This window comes from Sardina pilchardus, chromosome 23 (assembly GCF_963854185.1).
Source record: "Sardina pilchardus chromosome 23, fSarPil1.1, whole genome shotgun sequence".
NCBI classification, from domain to species: domain Eukaryota; kingdom Metazoa; phylum Chordata; class Actinopteri; order Clupeiformes; family Clupeidae; genus Sardina; species Sardina pilchardus.
This window is the reverse complement of record NC_085016.1, coordinates 26,423,339-26,447,151: the sequence shown is the minus strand read 5'-3', so window position 1 is coordinate 26,447,151 and position 23,813 is coordinate 26,423,339. Positions and strand designations below refer to the sequence as shown.

At 42.6% G+C, this 23,813-nt stretch overlaps 1 protein-coding gene, 1 long non-coding RNA gene and 2 other non-coding genes across 4 annotated transcripts; 1 reads left to right on the top strand and 3 right to left on the bottom strand.

The window, feature by feature from the left end:
• Positions 1-2,796: 2,796 nt before the first annotated feature.
• On the bottom strand, positions 2,797-3,405 carry LOC134071241 (uncharacterized). The gene is made up of 3 exons (XR_009937035.1): positions 3,234-3,405; positions 2,988-3,150; positions 2,797-2,874 (listed from the first exon to the last, which is right to left on the bottom strand). It is a non-coding gene; the product is annotated as an uncharacterized LOC134071241 (long non-coding RNA).
• Positions 3,406-5,946: 2,541 nt separating this feature from the next.
• trnak-uuu (transfer RNA lysine (anticodon UUU)) lies at positions 5,947-6,019 on the bottom strand. The gene has a single exon. It is a non-coding gene; the product is annotated as a tRNA-Lys (tRNA).
• An 839-nt stretch (positions 6,020-6,858) lies between these two features.
• Positions 6,859-20,064, bottom strand: atg9a (ATG9 autophagy related 9 homolog A (S. cerevisiae)). The gene is made up of 15 exons (XM_062527542.1): positions 19,819-20,064; positions 18,735-18,933; positions 18,213-18,256; positions 17,934-17,998; positions 17,682-17,831; positions 17,238-17,379; positions 14,748-15,496; positions 13,151-13,304; positions 12,651-12,830; positions 12,129-12,365; positions 11,620-11,861; positions 11,199-11,316; positions 10,107-10,311; positions 9,655-9,797; positions 6,859-9,279 (listed from the first exon to the last, which is right to left on the bottom strand). The coding sequence occupies exons 2-15, from the start codon at positions 18,835-18,837 to the stop codon at positions 9,271-9,273; spliced, it is 2,541 nt and encodes an 846-aa protein (XP_062383526.1). The 5' UTR covers positions 18,838-18,933; positions 19,819-20,064; the 3' UTR covers positions 6,859-9,270.
• trnak-uuu (transfer RNA lysine (anticodon UUU)) lies at positions 10,896-10,968 on the top strand. The gene has a single exon. It is a non-coding gene; the product is annotated as a tRNA-Lys (tRNA).
• Positions 20,065-23,813: the final 3,749 nt, after the last annotated feature.

The following is a 23,813-nucleotide window of genomic DNA, read 5'->3' as shown; positions in this document are numbered from 1 at the left end:
CAATAGGTACAGTCAGCTTCAAAATAATTGCTGCATTTTGCTTCTATATTGGATACCAAACGCCTATGCAAAGGGAATATTAGATATTACTTCATATCACCTCAGAAATGAAGAAATCAAGTCAAGTCAAAATCAATGCGTTTCAATGGAAGTACATTATAAAACAAATGATTTTCAATGATATGGTATGATGGAAGTATCTCAAGTCACATGCCAAGTCACATAAGGAAGATATTGACCTTTAGACAACATATCAAGTGAGTTGGCATGCACTGAGATACTTCCATCATACCATATCATTGACAATCATTTGTTCTATAATGTACTTCCATTGAAACGCATTGATTTTGACTGGACTTGATTTCCTCATTTCTGAGGTGATATGAAGTGATATCAAATATTCCCTTTGCATAGGCTTTTGGTATACAATATAGAAGCAAAATTCAGCAATTATTTTGAAGTTGACTGTACCTATTGTTCAGATTTAGTTTTCTAGAAATATATGCAAATTACTGCATATTTAAGTAAAACTGGTCTCATTTGCATATCTAAACATCACATTTCAGAAAACTTGCAATACAAAAAATCTTTGCCTTAATGTGAGTAAACAACTGTGAAAGTTTCAATTTGATATCTATAGTTTAAAATTTTACCCATTTCACTAGTAAATCTCAATGGCAAAATGCATTGGAAATTGCTACCTTTGACCTTGAATAAAAGTATGTTCCACTAAATATAAATGGGTAGATTTTTAATATGTGATGCAGGAGGGTTTAAGGATCAATAAAAAGTATGAACCATTACTATTGCAATTAGTTTAAGTTTTGGCCCTTTTTTGAGCTAGATTGACTGGCCTATAGGCCTAATAAAAATAAGAATAATGATACTACTGCTATAGGCCTACTACTTGGCCTACTGTAACTTTAGCTTATATCAAAGAAATGCTTCTGTCAATCACTTCTCGCCCTGTGGATCTGTCTTTCTGCAATACCATTATGTCCCTTTCTTGTCATTTTAATATCTAAATGGCTTTCCAGTTAGGTTTGGTAGAAAAAAGCCCTTTATTTTTAAATGTGTTTGTAAAGGTGTTTGATGTTGAATGTTTCATGCATTCGTGTGTATGCTCGAAAATAACTTTATTTCTATCCTTTGGCTAATATATAGTAAACACAAATTCCCATAGAGGATTTTTATTTTTATTTTAAAGGCCAGTTATATCATGGATCCAGGACACTATGCACCCTGAAAGTCCCCTTGGCCTTTGGAATTACAGTTTTTCTCAAATGCTAAAGCACATTTCACAAACGTTTCCTCCATGTTCCCCAATGTCTAAACACAATACCCTTTTCTAAAGCTACAGCACAACCACACCTTCTCACTTCAAAACTCAAACTTTCACACCAAAAGAGCAGCTCGAAGCTTTCAAAAATGTAAACACTATACACATCATTACACACTTCAGCAAAACAATTGAAAACACAATGCTCAATTTGTGAGAAGGTTCTTTGTTTCATAACTACCAATGCATAGAGTAACGGATCTTCTTAGATCTCTGCAGAGGATTAGGCATTTGAAGAGTTATTTTCCAAAACGCTATATCCACCATTTTACTAATGAATTTTCATAGATATATTTTTTACATTTTGTTTTTCAAGTAATCTCAGTGAAACTGTATTGGGTTATGTTTAGTTACAGTAATTTATCTTTACTCAATAAAAACAAACACAATTACTGTAAATACAGTAACATGATTTGTTACAGTACAGTAATGTCTATAAAATGGATTTATAGCGTTTTGGAAAAGAGCTCTTCATTTAGAGTTGTGAGTTTCATATCAAGAGTATAAAAATCTCCAAGTACTAGCCTGGCAAGCCAAACTACACAGAAATATAGGCAAAAATATTTTTGCCCACTAGGATGCATCTAGATTTCTAGGCTATCCAAGTACACTACTGTAACACAACTCAATGCAAAAACCAGAATCTATTGCACACAACAAAAACAACTCTTGAAAACGTGATCAGGGTGTGAAATTCTTTTATTTTCTTCATTCACACCACACACACACACACACACACCACAGTCACTGTGCGCATTAGCAACAAGTGTCTTCATTTTTGAGTCGTTGTGTGTAATGAATGACGCCAGGTATGTTCATTGTGTTCAGTTATTGCTGACTGTGGCAAGCATTTTGCATCACATGAGCTTTCATTTGAGAATATGTTTTGCAACATGTGTTTTAGCAAGGAAAAATGTGCTTAGATTTATGAGAATGGAGGATTGTGTTTTGAGAATTGTGTCTTCATGTGAAATGTGTTTATGGTATTGAAAAATTGTGGCTAGATTTAGTAAATGTGTTTAGACAACTGGTCATTTGGTTTAGAGGATTGGCTTTTGTGTTTTAGCATTTGAGAAAAACTGTAAAAGAACCCCCCATCAACACTATACCCTTCACCATACCATTTCATTCTCATTGAGCTCAAAGCAATTCAAACCAGCTAATAGGCTAACTGAAATAAAATCCAATCTCTATGGTGAAGGGTATTTGTTGATGTGGCAGGACTGGGGTTGGGGATCGCTTGTCCACTGCAGACTTTCGCTTGTCCACTGTCTTTCTCACTGTGCTTGCAGGCAGGTGGATAGCGGTGTTGGGAACCAGGCTGTGGGGGTGCTACAGTGGGGCAAATATGTCCAGGGGGGCAAATCTGTCCATGGGGGAAAGGCCTAGCAGCAATAGCAATGAGGGCTGGCAAGTTCACACCCTGAAGCAGGATGGCACATTCTTGCCCCCTAGATATATGTTCTTGCCCACCCTAAAGCCCCACCAAGCCTGTCAGGTTGTCCACTCGCTGGTACACTGCGCACATCCACAGCCTAGTAAAATACGAGAGTGAATCAATGTTACAACTTACAATGGTACAAAATACAATATCACAGGCAGAAGAACAACACAACTATCATAATGTACTTGTCACAAAAAGTCTTACCGGTTGCTCAGCGAGAGGTTGCACTGCTGGGGAGCAGTGGCTACAGCGACAGAGACAGACAGTGAGGGTGATCGGGAGAGGAAGGACGGAGGCGTACAGTAGGTGGTCGTAGCGGATGGACACAGACATTTGCCCCCTTTGTTGCAGTGGACACTTCTCAATTCTGTAACATATGACAGTGAATCATAGCTGTTCCTGCTAAATATGACATAGCTTTGTGTTTATACATGTCCAAGTTTAGGCTACCTTCTGGTACAAGTCATGCCATTTCTTCTGGCGTGGTGCTGGTCTCTTTCCTGCATCAGAAGGCCAGACCCCCGTGTGGCAAATCTGCGCAGGCGGGCCATCCATTCACCTACCCTTCTAATAGAAGAGCATGTGGCAAAATACAAAGTTAAGACTATTCAGTAGAACTGAGTAGTTCATCAGTTTCATACATTTATTTCACATATAGCACATATTTCATCTCAGTGTTTCTGTTCTGAACAAGGTGATTTGATATTTGGGAAGAAGGGATGGTGTGGTTTCAATTACATTTTCAGGGAAGGTCTTAAATGACCCAAGAAAGAAACCATTACATTTTGGGAGTGATCCGGATCACCGTATGGATCCAGGAGGCGAGGTTTGTTTGTCTGTTTGTTAGCAAGATAACTCAAAAAGTTATGGGTGGATTTTGATGAAATTTTCAGGAAAGGTCTGAAAAAGGAAGAAATGATTAAAGTGATCCAGATCACAGTCTGGATCCAGGAGGCACTTGAAGGAGGTCTGTGCTCCGAGAGTGGTGTCCAGCGTGTCAGAGTACAAGATTTAATGTTGCTATATCAGGGTAAGAATTCTAACTTCATTGATTGGCTTCATTGATCAGGCTGTGAGGTAAAGATGCACATACTGGTACGTGATTGATTCATACAAGAAAAAGAAAAAACAGATGGATTAGGCTTTGTTGATTGGTTGTGATCAGATGGAAAAATGGCAATGTTGTGATTGGATGACATCCGGGCTCTGAAGAAGTCAATTGGTCACATGTTTGTTGCAAGTCTTGCTATTCTCTATTTTATGAGATAGCTCACCATGCTCACCAAATGTAACCTCATTTGTATTGTATGGGGTAGGGGTAGAATTGTCTCATAAAGATTCACTCATACTCAAAAAGATATGCACAGACGCATTTGTAAAATACACAAATACAAATAAGTAATTTGAATATTTTTTACAAATACACATTTCTAAATATATTTTTGACATTTCCAAATTTGGCTTTGCACGTGGGAGGTATTGGATTCTGCATTTGTGGATTTGTAGATGTAAATGTAATTGAGACATTAGGGCGATTCGACTTGATGTAGCCAGTTGGTATGCGATCTGTGCTGCCTGCACAATCCGATATGCGTATGCACATAATTAGGCTACATAGCAGAAAACGCAATGGCTTCTCTACGCTATCGTTGTAAAATCGGATTACCATGTGAACATTTGTGCATTTGCATGTCAGATTGTGTAAGTAACACAGATTGTGCAACCAGTAGGGGGGGATGAGATTACTTTCCCTCCCTATACCCCCGAATTTGTCCACAATTTCCGATTCCCTTGTCGCAATTCTATACACTGCTCTGTGATATGTAGCACAACACTGCCATCTGGTGTTAAGTAGATGTTGAATCCGTGAATGCGAATGCGAACCCCCAAGATGTACGGTCTGGGAACTCACCATAGGGGTGGGATAAACCAGGGGGTCAGGATTTTGACTGATCAGCTTCACCAATTAGCAAGGCACTTCCTCGTCGCCATTTTCCAGAAATACATCATGTCCGGTGCCATTTCCCCTCATGCTGATTGGTGGCTGTTCCACTCAGCTCATGCATGAGCTTAGTGTGGGCACGAGCTCTCCTGATGCGTAACCGTCGCAACCACTGGTCGCATTTCTTTTAGGTCTATGGTCGCATGTCAGTCACCATTATTTTAAGCCCGCCCACCGACTCTATACACAATGTGATTGGTTCGGTGATTCTTCCAATGCCCAGCTCCCATGCGTTGCTAGACTGCCCCGGCAGCCAAATTAGATTTGCTGCCGCTAGGGGCGTCTAGATTTCTAGGCTAGATTGCTGTACGATAAGTCTCAAATAGCCTACATCATCCACAAATGCGATCCACACATTCAGAATACAACGCCTCCCACACACAAAGCCAAACATCTTATTTTGCAAATAGGCCTATATATAAAATCTATGCATATTAAAAAAAGCATTTCTTTTCGAGTAGGCCTGTACACATTTTTGTAAATTATAATTTTTACAATTATACCCTAATACAGGATAGGCTAATTGTGTGAGTAATATCTTAAACCTGGTCCAATATGATGAACTTCACCATGTCCCTACCAGGATCCCAGAGGAGCAGTTTCGTCTGGGGTGTGGTCAGTGGTATCTGCAGTGATATGATTTGGAGCCAGCGTAATCATAAAGAGCATTTCTGACACCTTCAATGTGCAAGCAAAATACAAACTCAGCCAAATGGCAATATCAACGGGGTATTTTTAGTAGGTCTGTGGATCTTCAATTTATTTTCTGTGAAAAAAAACCCAGAATTGAGTGGGTAAATTAAAGAAATGCTTTATATTCATTTAAAAATGCAAAATCAGAAAACAAGATTCATGTAGCTATTTGTTTTCCTCATCAGTATATAATTACAAACAACGTTTCAAAGTGTAATGAAACATGTGCAAACACAATGCTTGTATATAATTAGACATGTTACCTGACTGTTGAATTTGAGGGGGGAAAACTCTGGGCTCTGTAACATGACTATCCAACCATCAGCTGCTTTCTTTCCAGACACAGATGCAAATTCAAATATGTCTATCACTACCTGGACAACTTCTCTTTTCCCTTGACGATCACACAGGACGAGCTATTTCAGACTTACTTCCACAGTTCTGAAGGACCGATCAGGAAAATCATTCCGCCCGAACAGGGACTTGAACCCTGGACCCTCAGATTAAAAGTCTGATGCTCTACCGACTGAGCTATCCGGGCTCTGAAATACCATGGTGGTCACATGACTCAAAATCAACATCCTGTTGTGGATCCCTACTGTGTGTCTGGCTGTTTTTCTCTGTGAAACCAACTTAAGGCTACTAGGCTTCCGGAACTCAGCGTGAACAGAAAAAAAAAGCAAAATAAATACTTTTAGTATCGCCAGAGAATGTGGTATCGCTTTCCAACTCACGGCAGTGAACTTACTCTGTAGCATGCTGCTCGCCTCGGGTAGTTGGTGCTTCCGCTATGTGCTCCGCTATGTGCTCCGCTATGTGCTCTTAGGTCTATGGAGCAGTACTAGGGAATCGAATACGTGCCATGTTGGAGACAAATATTTATGTAAGGGCCTTTTACATTATTGACACACGTTATTAGGCTACAACATGCTGCAACCAGAGAATGACGGTGTCCGGGCAAGCTCTATCTACGGCTCGGTAACAGCGCCATGATGTGGACACTGGTAGCGTAGCCTACACGCGGTGACAAGTAGTCGGAAACGATTGTCAGTTAAAAAAAAAAAAATTCTCTCTCATTTAATTTGGACGGATACTGACTCAGGCAACAACAATCAATCTAAACATTACGTAAGAGAATGTCTTGCATAAGTTGCATTTGACAATGCTTGCTTGTCTACAGTAGTTGGCCTATTAGATCTAGGCCTATCCAGAGAAATAACACACAACCATTGCATCTAAAACAAACAAAAACCCCTCACATTTTTATTTGATGCATTTTTTAAGAAAAATGATGGATATCTTGGGGATCTATGTATTGGTTTATCAAAAAACAATGAAAAGTTTTGACACAATCATACTGTATAAGAAATACCACAAGTCTTTTAACGATTTACGAAATACAATTTATTGATGAATTTACAACTGTACAAAATGTCATACAGAAAAATCTGTGAAGAAAAGCTAAAATGAACCAAAATCAACACAAAATGCTGGAAAAAACACTCTTAAATAAAATCTTACAGATTGATTCCATCTGGTCTGTGTTTATTGGGTGATAGACTATTGACAATCTCCTGTACAGTCTAAGAACAAATGGTCATGCATGGTCACTGGAAACATTCTGCTGTGAAAGCCATGTTCAAACATTTGCCTGTCTGTAATAAGGAACTGTCTAGTGGTCTGTACATGACATGATATATTTGTTTATTTTAAAAAAAACAAAAAACAATCTGTACATAAAATAATTCTACATGAATTCTGGGGAGGATAGGGACAAACGAACAAGTCCTACACGTAACTAGTCCACTGTAGCTACCTCCAAACTTACTATCATTTCTGTTGTAATCCTTTACAGGCCCCTGTGCTCCACAATGTGTGCAATTGTCTGCTTGAATTGAGAGGTTTCTCTTTCTTGCCTGAAATAAGCTCAAATGATTTCATTCAAACATGACAACATAAACATGTCCCTGTCCCCCACCCTCACGCCATCCCGGTCCACTTCTGTGCTTCCTACGTCCTGAGTCTACGCTAATAAAAGGAGATCCCGAGTACTTGGTTTAGAGATAAACCTGAGTAGGTTAAATCAAAATTCTGTAGTAAATCTCCTGAAGAAAAAACTGGCTTTCTTTTGGTAGGAGAGTGAAGTCATAGGGCTCTTTTCTTAGGTTTACCAAATACTCAGAGTTAAATTACCCAGGTTTGTCTAATCTGCATGCTCTGAAATCATTCCCTGGATGACAGACACACAGACACACACACTCACACTTCTGTTCAACCCTTAAAAAAAACACCCTAACTAAATGGAAGTTAAGAAAACAAATTAAGGAGACGAAAAAACCCTATGAGTAATTGACTCAAATGTCCTTTGGATTGAGAAACCTTTTAAAGTGCAATCTCTTTAAAAGTGTGCAAACAGTAAGTCAGAGAAAAGCATGCATGTTGAGTGGCACAGGCCTCTAGTGCCATGCTGGGGTGCTTGATATTGTCTAATCTGACAGCCTCATTTTACCTCTGGGCGGTATTCCAAGTATGTGATTTAGTGATAAACCTGGGTAAGTTAACTCAGAGTAAGTGGTAAACCTCCTACAACAAGACCCCTATATGGCATTGTTTTTGTTAGGCGAATGAATCCATTCAGCTCTTCTATTAGGAGGTTTACCACTTACTCAGAGTTAACTTACCTAGGTTTGTCACTAAACCACGTACTTGGAATACCCCCCTGATCTCAGGTCAGTGTTATGTTGTGCTTAAGCTAAGCGTGGCACACTTGTGGACATTCCTGTCAATGTATTTTTTGCCAGCAAATGAAACAGGCACATTCCAACTAGATTAGATGAATATTTTTTTTCTTTTTTAAAAAAAACCAAAACACTTTGTTTTAATCATGTTTACATTGTTTAGCCCCATATTACAAGAACCTGAACACTCATTTTCAAACCACTATGACACCAGGATGAATATATACAATGCAGAATCTTTCTCCTGTATGTGATTTGGTGATTGACTGCCAAAACACACCTGAGCAAAATCATGTTAGGATAAAGTTAACGAGCTTTCCTCTCAGCGTTGTGTTCCTGTTTATACTGTAAAGATGCATGTAAATCACATATCTTAAATCTATCCCTATTCACAAATCTATAGTGCAAAAACACAATTCCCTACACCGATAGATTCCTGCCAGTGTCCTTTAATGGTAGGGGCTAATGGTATTTCAAATGTCTGTGTCCAATGTCATAACTTTAGGGTAAGGAATTTCTGCCAATCTTTATGCCAGCATAAGTATCAACTGAAAGCAGTTAACAAAGCAGGGACTCAACTGAAAATAGCTGTATGTTGAGAGTAATTAGTTAGCAGGGTCTTGAGTATTTATGATCATACTGTTCTCAGCTGAGATGCTGATGAAGATGTCAAGTTCTTTTCAAATGGTTCATCTTGAATAGCTTAGAAATGACACCAACATGTTCCTGCTACAGTGTGATACATATTCCTGTCAGTTGTTCATATGTGAAGTCCAGTTCCATTTTCTAGCTCAAGATTCAGTGGCTTGTGTATGAAATGGAGAAGGCTTTGTGCAGGTCTACTAGTCTGTCCTCTCAGCTTTACTAATGTCAGCCATCTTCTCACCCATCTCAATTGTAATGAGCAGAAATGGCACATCGTGGCTAGTGATAAATATGCACGATAATGGTGAGATAAATATTTCATCCTTCTGAGAAATAGAAATCCAAGTCAGTGTGAATCTGATGTCAGTGTAGTTCCCTTTTTTGTCTTCAGATATCAATGACCCACAGATTATGTGACCTATAAGAGAAGAGAAGATTTGTGACAAAATGTTATTAACACAGACATGCGGATTACTGACATGCGTTTGTGAAAAAGATGTGTTTAAAAAACAATCAATCCAAGCCCAGAGGGGTAATGGCTGCTCACATGGGTTTGTAAACTCCATTACAACAGTATAACAACTGTTCCTCCAGGACTCTGAGAATTACGTTTTTTAAATAGTTATAAAACAAAACACTCATGCCTCAGGGTGCCTTCCAGCAATCAATGGTTAACTTGTACCTCGTAGAAGTAACCAAAGCCAACTGCAACGCAAAATTCCTCTTTGTTCAAAACCATGAACAGCTGATGCTAGATCAGAGGATTGGCAAAGTTCCGAGCTCTTTGTGGTACCTTGTGGATCTGTGGTGGTAATTCATCCTCAGAACCCTCCTCGGGCACTGGCTCGTGGTGCCGACCCGGCTGGATCTCCTCTACCCAGCCTCCCATGGCCACGCGGGCTGACCGCTGGCTCCTGCTAGCTCCGCTCAACGCATCTAGAGAGGGCAGCACAAAGACACAGACTGAGCTCCTGTAGGTCAGAGAAATGTGTCAACAACACAAACGAGCCAGCCCCACTGGCAGACAAAGTACTAATAACCTAACAGCCAAACGACATGGGTTTAATACCCAAAGGGCCAAAACAGGTATCTCTGATATACTCTACTGTACATTGATTTGAATACATGAGTCTGTAATTATATTATATTCTATTATATTATATTACCAAATAAACTATGTGAAGGTTTACCAGACAAGCCTAACCAGTGCCCTCAAGTTAGAGACTGTGGAGTCTGCTTCTGTACCTGTGGTTCCCCCATAGCGCCTCTGGCCGCTGCTCTGTAGTGCGGCCCCCTCCTGGTGTGGAGTGGCAGTGCAGGGGAAGGTGTTGGAGCGTGGCATGTTGCGCGGGGCTTCGACGTCGTCGATGACGCTCTCGCTGCTCTCGTCGCTCTCCTGTCGGTGCCACGTGTGGCGAGAGAGCTCGCCGCGAGACTGCTGCTTGTGGAGCTGACACACAACACAAGACACACTCATCAACCATCACAGGCTTGCTCACTCACTCACTCACTCACTCGCTCACTCGCTTGCTCTCACGCACACGCGCACACACACGCACACGCGCACACGCGCACACACGCACACACAGCTCTGCCTGCCCTTATCCAGAGACAAATTTGAATACTGGGGTCAAACCCTGGGACAGAGCTCTATCCTTTAACACAGAGCTCTATCCTTCAGACCTTTTCTGACGTCACCTAGCTCTCAAATTTAGCTCGAACTCTTCAAGTATATGTGTGTGTTTAGTATGTATCTTTGAAAACTTGATGCAGAGATAGGTTTGGTGCTAAACTGACCCCATCACCGCAGGCCTCTCACTAATACCACTATGGCCCACTTGGGGGTGCTGTAATCACAGATGACGCCTAAACTAAAGTCATACATTTAAGAGCAAGAAGCCTTATCATTATTATTTTTTGGTAATTTTTCAATGGTAAATCAGGTCAAATTTGAAACTACTCTAAAATATTTGATGAAACCGAATCATGTGATTTGCCTGTACGTAAACCATGTGCCCAACTCATTCATTCAGAGCCCGGATAGCTCAGTCGGTAGAGCATCAGACTTTTAATCTGAGGGTCCAGGGTTCAAGTCCCTGTTCGGGCGGCATCACTTTTCTAACAGGGCATTGCCTTGCTGTGTATATGACAAAGTTATTCCCAGTGATGCATCTCTCCTGCCATTCTGTCATAAATACAATCATACGGCTTTGAGAAAATTATATATATAAAAAAATACAGTGAACTTGCCATCTATTGTGAAAAGTTCATGTTGGGCTGCATTCTACCTCTGTGTGTGTGCGTGTGCGTGTGCGTGTGTGTGTGTGTGTGTATTACCTCATGCATGTAGAGGGCATGGATGCTCATCTCTGTGGAGGCGTACTCTGATAGGACCATACTGGTCACCTGACCCTCCCAAGCGCTGCTTCCAGAGCTGACTGTGCGAGCATCAGTGCTGCCGACGGACAGACAGACAAACAAATAGAGACAGAGAGATAGAAGAGAACACAATGAACACCAATTACCATGAAGAAACAAATCTGGCTTACTGATACTTTTGAACAAATGACTTATATGTAGGATGATGTTCAAACTGCATTGTCAAAACAACTGCAGAGAAAGATATGTAATAATAATAATATAGATTGGATTCACATAAGATATACATGCATACATATATATTAAATAAGACTTATATTAAATATACTCCCCCTAACCCTAACTAATTAACTGTGCGCGCACACACACACACACTCACCCTGATCCGGCCATAGCGCGGCTGGCGGACACGGCGGGGTGGTCGGGGCGGGGCCGGTGGGACGACGGGTAGCTGCCGCGCATGTGGAGGCTCCCGCTGAGTGGCGAGAGCGAGCGCAGCGTTGGCGCTCCCCCGTCGCTAAGGCCGACCGACACGTGATTGGCCAACGAGCCGTCACGGCCCAAGTGCAGGGAGGCCAGGGGAGGAGGCCCTGACAGCAGGTTGGCGATGAGACTGCGGGGCTAACAGGGAGAGATGGAAAAGGTTATTAACACACACACACACACAAACTCTAACTGGAGGAACAACAATTAAGTCTGACCACACACCTACATGTCTTTAGCCTCTCTCTCACACACACACACACACAAATTGTAACTGGAGGAACAACAATTAAGTCTGACCACAGACATACATGTATATAGCCCCACACACCCACCCACACACTCACACCCACCCACACACCCACACCCACACCCACACCCACACCCACACCCACACCCACACACCTCCTCTGACTGGAGCGAGTGGATGGAGGTGAATGCGTGGCTGTCTCCTACTGCCCCCTGGTGGCTGACAGAGGCCTCGCGGTGCACCTTCTCCTTGAGCTGGCTGATGAAGTGGGTGCTCTCGCGCGGGGGCTGCCAGTGCGGGTTGGTGATGGCGAAGTGCATGAGCGACAGCTCCGTCTTCCCGTCCTCTGCCTGCTGGTAGATGGACGCCTCCGTCTTGCCCGCGGACATCCACTACAAAACCGACCAATGAGGGACAGTTTCAGGGTCGTTTTTAGGAGTCCACAAAGCCATCAAGTCATGATTATTCAATATCAAATGGGTGTGGCCACCAAAGGGCTAGCAAAAACACTTTTGATCAGTATGAATGGACAAAAAAATAAAGTACCAAAGAGGATCGATTTTTTGACACTCAACTCCGCTATTTAAACCAGTAATGGAATCTAATCTGAAAATGCTCAAACAAAAATCTTGCACAGAAGCGTAAACTTTGATGCCCGCCATGCTGTGTGCCCTCACCGCAGGGTGCCCGTGTTGGCGCACGTCCATCTGGGCGAAGGAGCAGGTGTCTCCGACCCCCACCACCTCCACGGTGAAGTTGCGGAAGAAGTCGATGATCTCCAGGGACTTGCGGCGGAGGCAAAAGATGAGGATGAACGGAGTGATGACTGGACTCAGCAGCTCCTCCAGGATGAACACCTGAGACAGGTAAGGCCAGAGGTAAGATTCACATCAAACTTGAGCTCCACCATTACCTGATACGACTAAGGCAACAGGTAACAAACATACTACACCCCAAACAAGCCACAGAAAAAACAGGAAGAGTAAGAATCAGTGGGGCCAGGGAAAAAAACTAAGAAAGACAAGCTCACAAGAAAGTCTAGATCTCTTCAATTGAGAGAGTGAGGACAGGGTGGTCATGTAAAAAGGTCAAAAACACATCCAACACACACACACACACACACAAACATACATAAACACACACACACATACACTTCTGAATTTCTTGCTGGACTCACCGCCTTGTACTGGAAGAGCTGTGAGAATTCGTCTCTAGTCTCGTACCGGTGGGCATTGCCCTGCCAGTGGTCGGGCATGTAGTGGATGTGGGCCAGGATCACCTTCAGCAGTTGCTCTGGGCAGAACACCATGTGCTTGTCTGGAATGAAAGACCTGGGCACACAATCATACGGTAACGTTAGTCCAACAGCACCCTAGGGGGATGACTAAGAGCTTCTTCCAAGTGAAATAGACGAGTCATCCACTCCAATATTGCTCAGATGCTGCAGTGCTGATCTAGTACTGACAGGACACACAGTACAGTATGTGTTTGATTATGTTACCTACTCAGTTACTGTTGTTGACAAATTTTCCCCCACTTTCTCCGAATACAAAAATCTTTTAGACTTTACGTCTAAAAAAAAGTTATTATTAATAACTTTAATAAGATGTTATTTTCACACACAAAAAAATCCTTTGTAGCCTTAAAAAGGCTTGAAACAAACTTCCTCATTTCAGGAATTGGGATCTATCTGGCACTTCACACGATTAATTGTCTGCTGCAGCTGAAATGTTAGCTAGCTTGTTTGCATTCCTATGACGATTGTCTCACCCCAGGATTGGTTCTGTAACCTTATGATGCGCTACCGGACTGATGCTGAAATTGGCCCACCTGGGCCGTGATTGGTTGAAATATAGCTAATGACGGTAACTGCTGTGTCATGTCTTACATAGCAGATATTCTACGAACATGTTAACAAGGTTAAACCACACACACACACACACACACACACACACACACACACACACACACACACACACACACACACACACACACACACACACACACACACACACACACACACACACACACACACACACACACACACACACACACACACACACACACTGCATATTTATCCCTCCTTTATACTAATCCAGTATTACAATGCAGCCCTTAAGTGTTTCCAAGTGGGAACTGATTAGTCATGGAAGACTTGGCTCCTCGCATACGCGCACACACACACACACACACACACACGCGTCTCTTGTTAACCATACCTTTCAGGAAGCCCTGCTCAGCGTTTCAGTAACCTTCAACTACACAACAGGACACCGCCCTGAGCATTTAAATCCACAAATGGACCACTGTTTCATTTACATGGACGACTATTAAACAGGCAAGGAACCCTGGGAGATTTGCTTCTGTGGCCATCCATGGAAATTCAATCAGGTCAGATGCATTTGGCCTTAGGCTTACGACACCCAGGCTGGCAGCCAAGAACAAATCGGCAAATTGTCATGTGAATATCAGCACAGCTATCCATCTTCTGCATAGATCTCAAGACATTGACATTGGCTCATAATACAACCATATTTAATTAACCATAAACTTCTACTATGGTCATTTATTGTTCTGTTTAACAATGATAAGGTTTCCCTTCACTCATAGAGCTTGTTCTATAATGTAAACACATAGTTCTTTGTGTAAAAATTCTACTTAAGTGCAAACAAAAATGAGACTTGCCTCTATCGAACGGACAGACAGACTCCCTAACAGACACATGGGTAAGGGTGTGTCTGTGTGTGTGTGTGTGTGTGTGTGTGTGTACGTACCTGCAGACGGTGACGCAGACGCCCAGCAGGGTGATGCTGCTGAGCACGTGCTCGACGGCCAGCACGTCCTCGTCGTAGATGGTCAGCGCGATGAGCACGGCCAGCAGAGAGCCGGCGAAGAACGCCACGTTCTTCGCCACCACGGTGAACACGGGCGACATGAAGCAGTTCATGTACTTGGACGAGGCCTTGTAGCCTTTGCAGAGGCGCGACATGAGCTCGTGGTCCAGCTCGTTGAAGTGGCGCAGGTAGCAGCGGCCGTACAGCGACCAGCAGCGCGCGCCCAGGCTGCCCGGCTCGCGCTTGATCACCTCCGTGTAGCTGAAGAAGGCGTAGAGGATCTGCCACACCAGGATGACCGGGCACAGCAGCAGGTTGGCGATGCCGATCCAGAGGATCCGCGAGCTCAGCCGGTCGGCCAGCTCCAAGCGGTTCCCGCCGCGCTTGTACTCGGTCTTCAGGCTCCACTCGTTCTCGAAGAGCGAGCCGGGGCCCCAGAAGAAGATGAGCTCAAAGTTGTACTTGAGGCCGCGCGTGTAGAACACCCAGTTGCCCAGCATGGGCAGGTGGAAGCGCACGGGCAGCAGCGACTTGTTGACCATGGCCACCATGTAGTTCTTGAAGCGCAGGATGCGGTGGTAGATGTCCAGCTCGGTCAGCTCCTTCTTGTGGATGCAGATCTGGTGCTCCTTCTGGATCTCCACGATGCGCGCCTGCACCTCCTGCCAGGTATAGTACGGGAGGTCCGCCTGATGGTAGCGGAGAGAAGGGAGAGGGGAGAGGAGAGAAGGAAAAGGGTAGGGGAGAGAAGGGAGAGGGTAGAGGACAGAAGGGAGAAGGGAGGAGGTAGAGCACAGTGTCAACCAAGGTGATATGGAACCTCTACATGTAAACCAGAGGTGGAAAAGTCTAGCTTCAGAAAGTAAAGTCCTGTCACATACAGTGAGGAGAAAATGTATTTGATACCATGCTAAAGTTGCCTAAAAAGAGGAATATAAAATCATCATTTGACAATTGATCTTAATTGGCATGGTGCTTTTTCCAGTAGGCCTATTAGCCTGTTTGATGCTCATTGAGCTCAATGCAAATCAATGCCAATGCCACCATGCCAATCTCTAGCTATGGTGAAGGGTATGTGCTGATGTGGGGCTATTTTAATTCCAAAGGCCAAGGGAACTTTATTGGGATGCATAATATCCTGGATACATGAAATAGCTGGCCTTTAAAAATAAAACTCTGCCTGCCCCTATGTTAACCCTATGTGTTAAATTCCCATAGGGTTACATAGGGTGTCAAATACTTCCTTCAAATACATGTGCTCCCCACTGTATCTGTGCCAACCATTTATTACTGAAATCAGCTGATTCTAATCAGCACAACTCTTCAGCCAGGTAGAGCAGCTAGATCACCTGTGTTGAGTACTCAACAGCAAAGCATAGATAATCATACAGTAACAGTGGCAAAGTCAGGAGGCTGTTGATGCGAAACAGACAACAGTAAGCAATATCAGTCCTGGCACCTTCCATGTTTAGGAACAGTACAGATATCATACAGGGTCACAACGCAGAAACATACTTTTAGTGTCAAAGTGACCCAACAGTGAGAAAGGCAGAACATTAAACCACATATGTGACCCTGTAAAGCGGAACCAGTCGTTTCGGTAAAATTAATTGAATTAAGTTATTGTGCTCACGTGAACGGCCATAAACTAAGCTTTCCAACGATATGTATATCGAGGGTATTACACAAACTATCGCTAAGATAGCAGCATCCAAAGTTGACATGGTTCTCCTGTCACGATATGCCAGAAGAGGAGAAATCACCTTTTTAAGCAGCGCGTGCACAACGGGAATGACAGCAAATGTGTTGAATCTTCGCCGGGTTTAAGTTTAACAGTCAAAACGTATGTTTTTCCGTGAAATGCGTTCACGATATGAAACTGTAGACTGTATACAGTCGAATGAGGCGAAAACGTGAAATTCAACATTTTAACCCGGAAGTTTGTTATTGTTGATTTTCTCAAAATAACGTTGTGCGCAAAACGACTGATTTCGCTATGAATGGTCACATATTGAAATATTGGAGAAAATGCATAGCATTAAACCGCATATTGGAATACTGGACATAATGCTCTATTCCAATTTCTCTCAGTAGGAGGACATGCTAGCAAGAAGGCTGAGACAAAAATAGTTGTTAGTGTCCGTCACTAGCACAACTGACATCTCTTAAAGTGTGGAGAAGTGAGGTCAGCTCACTGCACAGCTCTGTGCCTGCTGGCTACAGCGCAAGCCTCTTGAACAAACAAAATCATATTGAGGGTTATTCTTAAACTGCTTGTGTCAATAATCAGAAATAGTCATGAGTTACACAAGGGTTGGATTGAGCAATTCCCATTCATAGCCACTACAGCTACTTCCTCCACTAGTTCCCTCTCTCAGAAAGATCTGTGTGTGAGCAGTGTTCTAGTCAGTGGACATCAGTAAGACTTACCATGGACATCTTGAGGGCATTGTTGTAGAAGGAGCGGATCTCCCAGTAGCAACAAATGTTGTAAATAAATTTGGTGAGACGGTGGAGCCAGAACACTCCAGAAATGACAATGATGAAGATGACGGCCACATTGTCACGGATTCTGTAAGAGTCATGGAGCAGAGTGTGTTAGCGAATGTCTATTCAGTCGTACACACTAAGAGTGAGACTTTACAAACTCTACAAACAGTTGTCTCAAACACATTACAAACATTGTTATGAACTCAATATCAAACTTGACCCTTGAACAGCAATCATGACAATAAGGCATTTGTGCCAACTGGTACTAGTTTGTGTGTGTGTGTGCGTGTGTGTGTGTGACTGATGGGTGATGTAGATGAACCACAAACACTATTCACATTCAATTTGTACAAACAAATGGCAAATGCTACTGTACAGTCTTACCGAGCGCTGCACACATCCACTGGTAGGAAGGCGTCAGGTAGCGTGACCTTTGCTGAATCTGTGTGGTTCACAAACTTGTTCGCAAACAGGATGTCATAGTCTACACAGTTTGCCAAGAACACAGTGAATGCCACAACAAACACCAGTTGCCTGAAAAAAAAAACTCTGATGAGTTCTCATCAGTCCGGCAGGGTAATATACTGAGCAAGATCTAAGAGTAAGACTATCAAATAATATATATGGTTGACTTACACAAGCTCAAATATTTCTCCCATCAGCATACATGTGAATCCATTCTTTTGGTGCATATTGTAGATGTATTGTCATGGTGTTCAGGAAAGTCAGTCAGACATTGGGTCATTGATTTTGTACTCATTCTAGAGCCTTACCATCTCTATGAGAACTTGAATTTAACATGCATCATTTCAGTTATTAACAACACAGACATGCATAACCTGTCCACCTTGTAGTCCTCATGCTCTAACCAATGCCACTTTTGGTGGTATTACATATACCAGTCAGAAAGGATATTCTCTGGAAGAACAGATCCAGGTTCTCTATATGGTGCCATTGTGCTGTTTGAAGAAATAAAAAAGGAACAGTTTATAATCAGAGTATAAATCTCACTACTAGTAGTAACCATAGTCATACACAACATCAACAATGAGCTTCAGTTACATTTATGATGGAGAAGTCTGGTGTCAGGTGACACTTCTGATGTAACACTAAACACAAATAATGAAATGTATAATCCTGAACCATTGTTTACATTATGAGCAAATAGTATTCCAGTAAAACAGGGGGGAAATCCTTTATTTAAATGCTCTCTAGAGGAAGCTTTTATTTGTTATTTGTGTCTATGAATCATCTGCAGAACTACTGGACGAATGACCATCCTGATACTGATTGGACATGCTCTTACATCCCATTCACATATTACATGAAATTGCAAGACATGGATCATGACTGTCAATCAGTTTGGTTCTCCTCAACAAATTTCAGTCACCTCTTATCTGAATGTGTTTTTTAAAAAAATGCTCCATCCTAACTTACGTTTCGTACCCTCCGGAACGTGGACTAGTAGATTCTCTTCGCCTGGAGGAGAGTCGCTATATGACGTCTCCAGACGCTGGTACTCCGTGTCGAAGTGGGCCATGGTGCGGTCGTCCAGAAAATCCCTCGTCACACTAGATAAAGGCTAACGACTGTCTGTGTGTTCACATCAAATTCTGGTTCAGTGGGTTTTCCTCTCCTGTTCAAAAAGATGAGCAACCGCCCTTGTTTAAGTATGTCTTCGAACGCTTTCAGCTATGCTACACAAAATAAAGCATCCCAGGCATTGCAACTTGCGACAGGACCATGTCACATTATACAACATAAAACAATAGCTAGGGTGGCACTTAGGAATTCAGCAGAATTTCCAAAACATCTCAGACTTGTGTATTTTGGCACAAGTTAGTTAATGCGCGTTATTACAGCAGTAGGCAGGCCGCAGTCAGATCTCCAGACAGCATCAAGGCAAGTCGGTAGCATCCCAAGCGTTGTAGCATTATTGCCCTTTTACCACGAATCGCGAAACTTCCATTATGCCAATGTGTTATCAGGCATTGGGTTGCCGATTAACATTGCAAGGTTGTAAACCAGGCCTCGTGTAGTGACTCCATTTACTCACTCGACGGAACATTGATTAGGCTAGCTGCTGTTTCAGTCGAGATACCAGTAACCTTATCAAGTTGTCAAAGCGGTGGAGAATAACACCAAAGCAAACGTCAGCTGTTCGGGGAAAGAAGCTCAGCACCTAGCCTTCACCAGTCCAACCAGGCCACACGGTCCCCTTTCAGGTTCCATACCCAGACTACGAATGAACCAAGACTGTGGGAGACACAGACAGATAACCGTCTCCAGTCGCCAACATTTGTTGTTGTTATTGCTTGCGATATTGCTCAAGACGGTTGCTGCATAATCCAAATGTCATCCCCCCATTACAACAACAGAGCCTAGCCTAGCCTACACGATGAACATTACACAGAGAGTTTAAACTACAGAATTCCATCCCATTTGTCAGAATTTTGTATTCTCCTCCAGTGACTCAGCGAGTATGAGTGAGGGTAAAAAGCAAAACTGAAGTTGTACTCACGCCATGTTTCTTTCTTTAGGAGAACCACCAGCACGAAAACAACAATCCCAAATTCGATTGTCTGGAAACCTAAACGGGCGCGTCAAAGGAACACTGCGACTCTCATGTGCTGTTTCAACAACATTCTTCCATCAACGACGATGATTAAGTAGGCTTTGCCTACATTGGCAGATATTTGGATAACCTGTCGTTTTTGCTTTCCATATTACTGTAGCTTGCTTTCGTTTCTCAACATACATTCCTAGACTGTCAATCAGATGTCATCGACAAACATGTTATCCAATCAAGTATGAGACATTTCCAAAACAGCCAATACCAGAAAGAAGGCGGGTTTAATGCATGCTGTAAAAAGGAACAACCGAACAACAGCCGTCTCAACTGTTCCGTCTGGGCTGTATTAGACACGCCCTGAATCTTGGTCCCTGCGTGCGTTTGCCCTGTGCAGACGCGAACACAGTTGAACCAAAGATTGTGATAGGCTCCCGTGGACACACACACACACACACACACACACACACACACACACACACACACACACACACACACACACACACACACACACACACACACACACACACACCCCAAAGCAATTCATGATACTGGCAACGGATTGTTGCAGGGATTGGTATAAAAACGTTAATTTAATGTTATTTCCAACAACGACATGAAAAAACGCATATCCACAGGCTCCTTTTAGACAAGTAGCCTACATTTGTGATAGTGCTTTGCTGCCATCTGCTGGACATATGGTTCTATTACAAAAACATTGTTCATTCGTTTAAGTATATAGTTGATAAACAACCAGTTGTAAAAATCTATCTCACTATGAAGTCTGTATTTATGATTAATATAGGTTTTTGACACGATTTACTGATTCATGGACAATAAATTAAGATGCAGTTTTTTAGATAGTGCTTCCACCTTGTGGACATTCCAAATAGTGTAGTTTGAATGCGATATTTCAATAGATTATAGGCGCATAGGCAGATGTTTACTGTATAGCAACACACACACACACACACACTGTAAGAACTCTTCACATCCTCTCAAACACATAAACCCTCAGAACTGACATGTAGATGAGGCAGAAATGATCTCAACATGAACATCTTCTCTGTTCTCTAGCACTGACATTCTCTATACTCTAGATCAGCATGATTTTTTAAACCTGTCCAGTAATGCCAAGTTGAGTCTTGTTTGCTCCAGTGGTAGTCCTCCCACAAGCTTGAATATTCATTGACACATATTGTATACGCACATGTGTGCACACACACACACACACACACACACACACACACACACACACACACACACACACACACATACACACACACACACATGCACACAACCTTGCAACCTTGGCGACAGATGGCTTTTTGTGTGTGTTAAACGTGCTCTTCAAATGTTCTTCACAAAGCTGAAACAGAATCAGAAAAACCCTCTGATAGGCAGACCATCTTAAACTCTCTTTCATTTGCAGGTCCTTCCCACCCCAGACCTGGATGAAGACAGTGGCACACATATACCGTGCTAGTTATACCGTGCTTATTGTCGTCCATTTAGACCAGGGGTCTCCAGGTAGCTTGCGAGCTACCAGTATCTCCCCACCTGTTTTGTAGCTCTCCAAAAGGTTTGAGGAAGGTATTCAACCCAGTCACTTGGGAAACATGTTAGAATTCCTTTAAAATCAAATTCACAGTCTACAGAGAGAGAAGGTAAATGAGTTGAAAGGAACCTGTTACAAACTGGGTAACATAAAAGGAAGAGGCTTGTAAATACCAAAAAATGTATTTATTGAAAAGTAGGTACCTGAGAAAAAGCAAAAATGTCTAGGGCAGAAGTTATCAGTTTCAGCAGTGCGTTTGCAAGGGACGAGCGGAAGTGGGGACGACACCGGATAAACGCCTCTCTTTCTGGGGAGCTGCGTCACCTCGGTCTTACTGTAAATCATTTTGACCCTCCCAGGTGCAGGTGTCACAATCACGCATTAGCGCAAGCCTGGAGGCCTGAAAGACAAGCAGAATGGTGACACAAGGGGGTGCCAAAATGCACATGAATCTCATAACCTCATAACAGAACCTTTGAAAAGTATACAAATCTTATTCGGCGGTTTTGGGTGGAGATCAGCTAGACCCCTCTTTCAGACCACTTCTTTTGTGTTGACTACTGTTAGTGGATCAGATACATTCTGGATGTTTTCAGAAAGCCACAGTGTCAACATGGTTGTTGTAGCGTGCAGCTGGCTGAGGGCTTTGTTGTCATGGCAACATGATTTATGTAATGTTGTGCTGTGCTGTACTTGCATTACATTCCTTAGGTATGTGCACTTGTGAACTGACTTCTCAGTCTGTTGTTGTTGGGTTTTTTTCATACGGTATATTGAGATTTTTTGCCTTTATTTGGATAGTGAAGAGTGACAGGACGCGAGTGGGAGAGAGGGATCGGGTAGGATCGGGAGATGACCGGACCGCAGGTCAGATTCAAACCCAGGTTTCCATGGGCACTTGGACCCAACTGTGGCACAGACACTGCAGTCACCTGTCCCATGGCTCCTCCGCCATCTTTTGTTGCTTTTCTCATCATTTGTCTCAAAGATTCTAGAACAGAGCTCTGCTCTAGAATCGTTGATTTGTATAACAGGCTTTCATAACTGGCTATCTAATCAAATAGTTCAGATGAGTTATTAGGGAGGGCCAATGTGGTGCAGCTGGCTGCAATGCCCATGGGAACACGGGTTTGAGTCAGACCCAGGTCATGTCCTGACCACCCGCCCCCGCCCCCCCAACACACAATTGTGCACTATCACACACACCCACCCACACACACACACAGATGATGATTTATACTTTGTCAATCAGTCCTTGACCAAGACTGTACTCAGCTAATATAATGACATACCATTCATACTTAGCAAATAGAGAACAATGTACCATGGTCGAAGGTTCAAGGTCCACCTTCATCAACTGCCCAGTAGGGGTCCCCCAAGGGTCCATTTTGGGGCCTCTTTTATTTTCTCTCTATATTAATGACTTACCTGAGCATTGTCCACATGTTAATATTCAGCTCTATGCTGATGACACAGTCATCTTCACCCAAGCTAAAACCCCTGTTGAAGCAGCAAGTGTACTCTCTACAGCTCTTACACACATACGAACATGGCTAGAGAAATCATGCCTTATTCTGAATGCAAAGAAAACGGTTTGTTTGTATTTTTCTAAGCAACCTTCCCCTGGACTGTGTCAGCCTGGGGTTACTCTTGGTAGTGAACAGCTAGAAGTAGTCACAGATTTTAAATATCTAGGAGTCATTCTAGACTCCAATCTTTCTTTTAAAAAACATATAAAAATGATAACAAAAAAAATAAAATTTAATCTCTACAACTTCAGGCACATAAGAGGTGCTATGTCAAATAGTGCTGCTCTGACATACTTGCATGCAATGATATTTTCTCACCTAAGCTATTGCATTACTAGCTGGACCATGGTGGGATCCACTACTCTCAAACCAGTGGAGAGTTTATTTAAAAAAGCACTTAAAATTTTAGATAAAAAACCTCTTTCATACCATCATTGTAACATTTTAGATAAGTACAACCTATTGAGTTTTGACAATTTCTGTAAATTCTCCTATAGCTGTCTTCTTTATAAGACTTTGCATGGCCTGGCGCCACCTTGTTTACAGGATTTTATAAAATATCGTCAAACACGAGTAACTCGAGCAGTGGTCAATAAAGATGTAGAGATTCCTTTCAGGAAAACCTCTTTCAGTCAAAATGCATTATCTACTAAAGGCGGCATATTATGGAACTCTATTCCTCTGCATATAAGGGAATGTCCCTCTTTAGCCACCTTTAAGATGGAGTATAAAAAGTGGCTTCGAGCCCAACAAACATGTTCACACTGATGGTCTGAGCCTCTACACAGCGTACACGCACACACGCACACACACACTCACATAACACATGGCCCTATTTTTTGGGACCTTTTTCTTTTCTC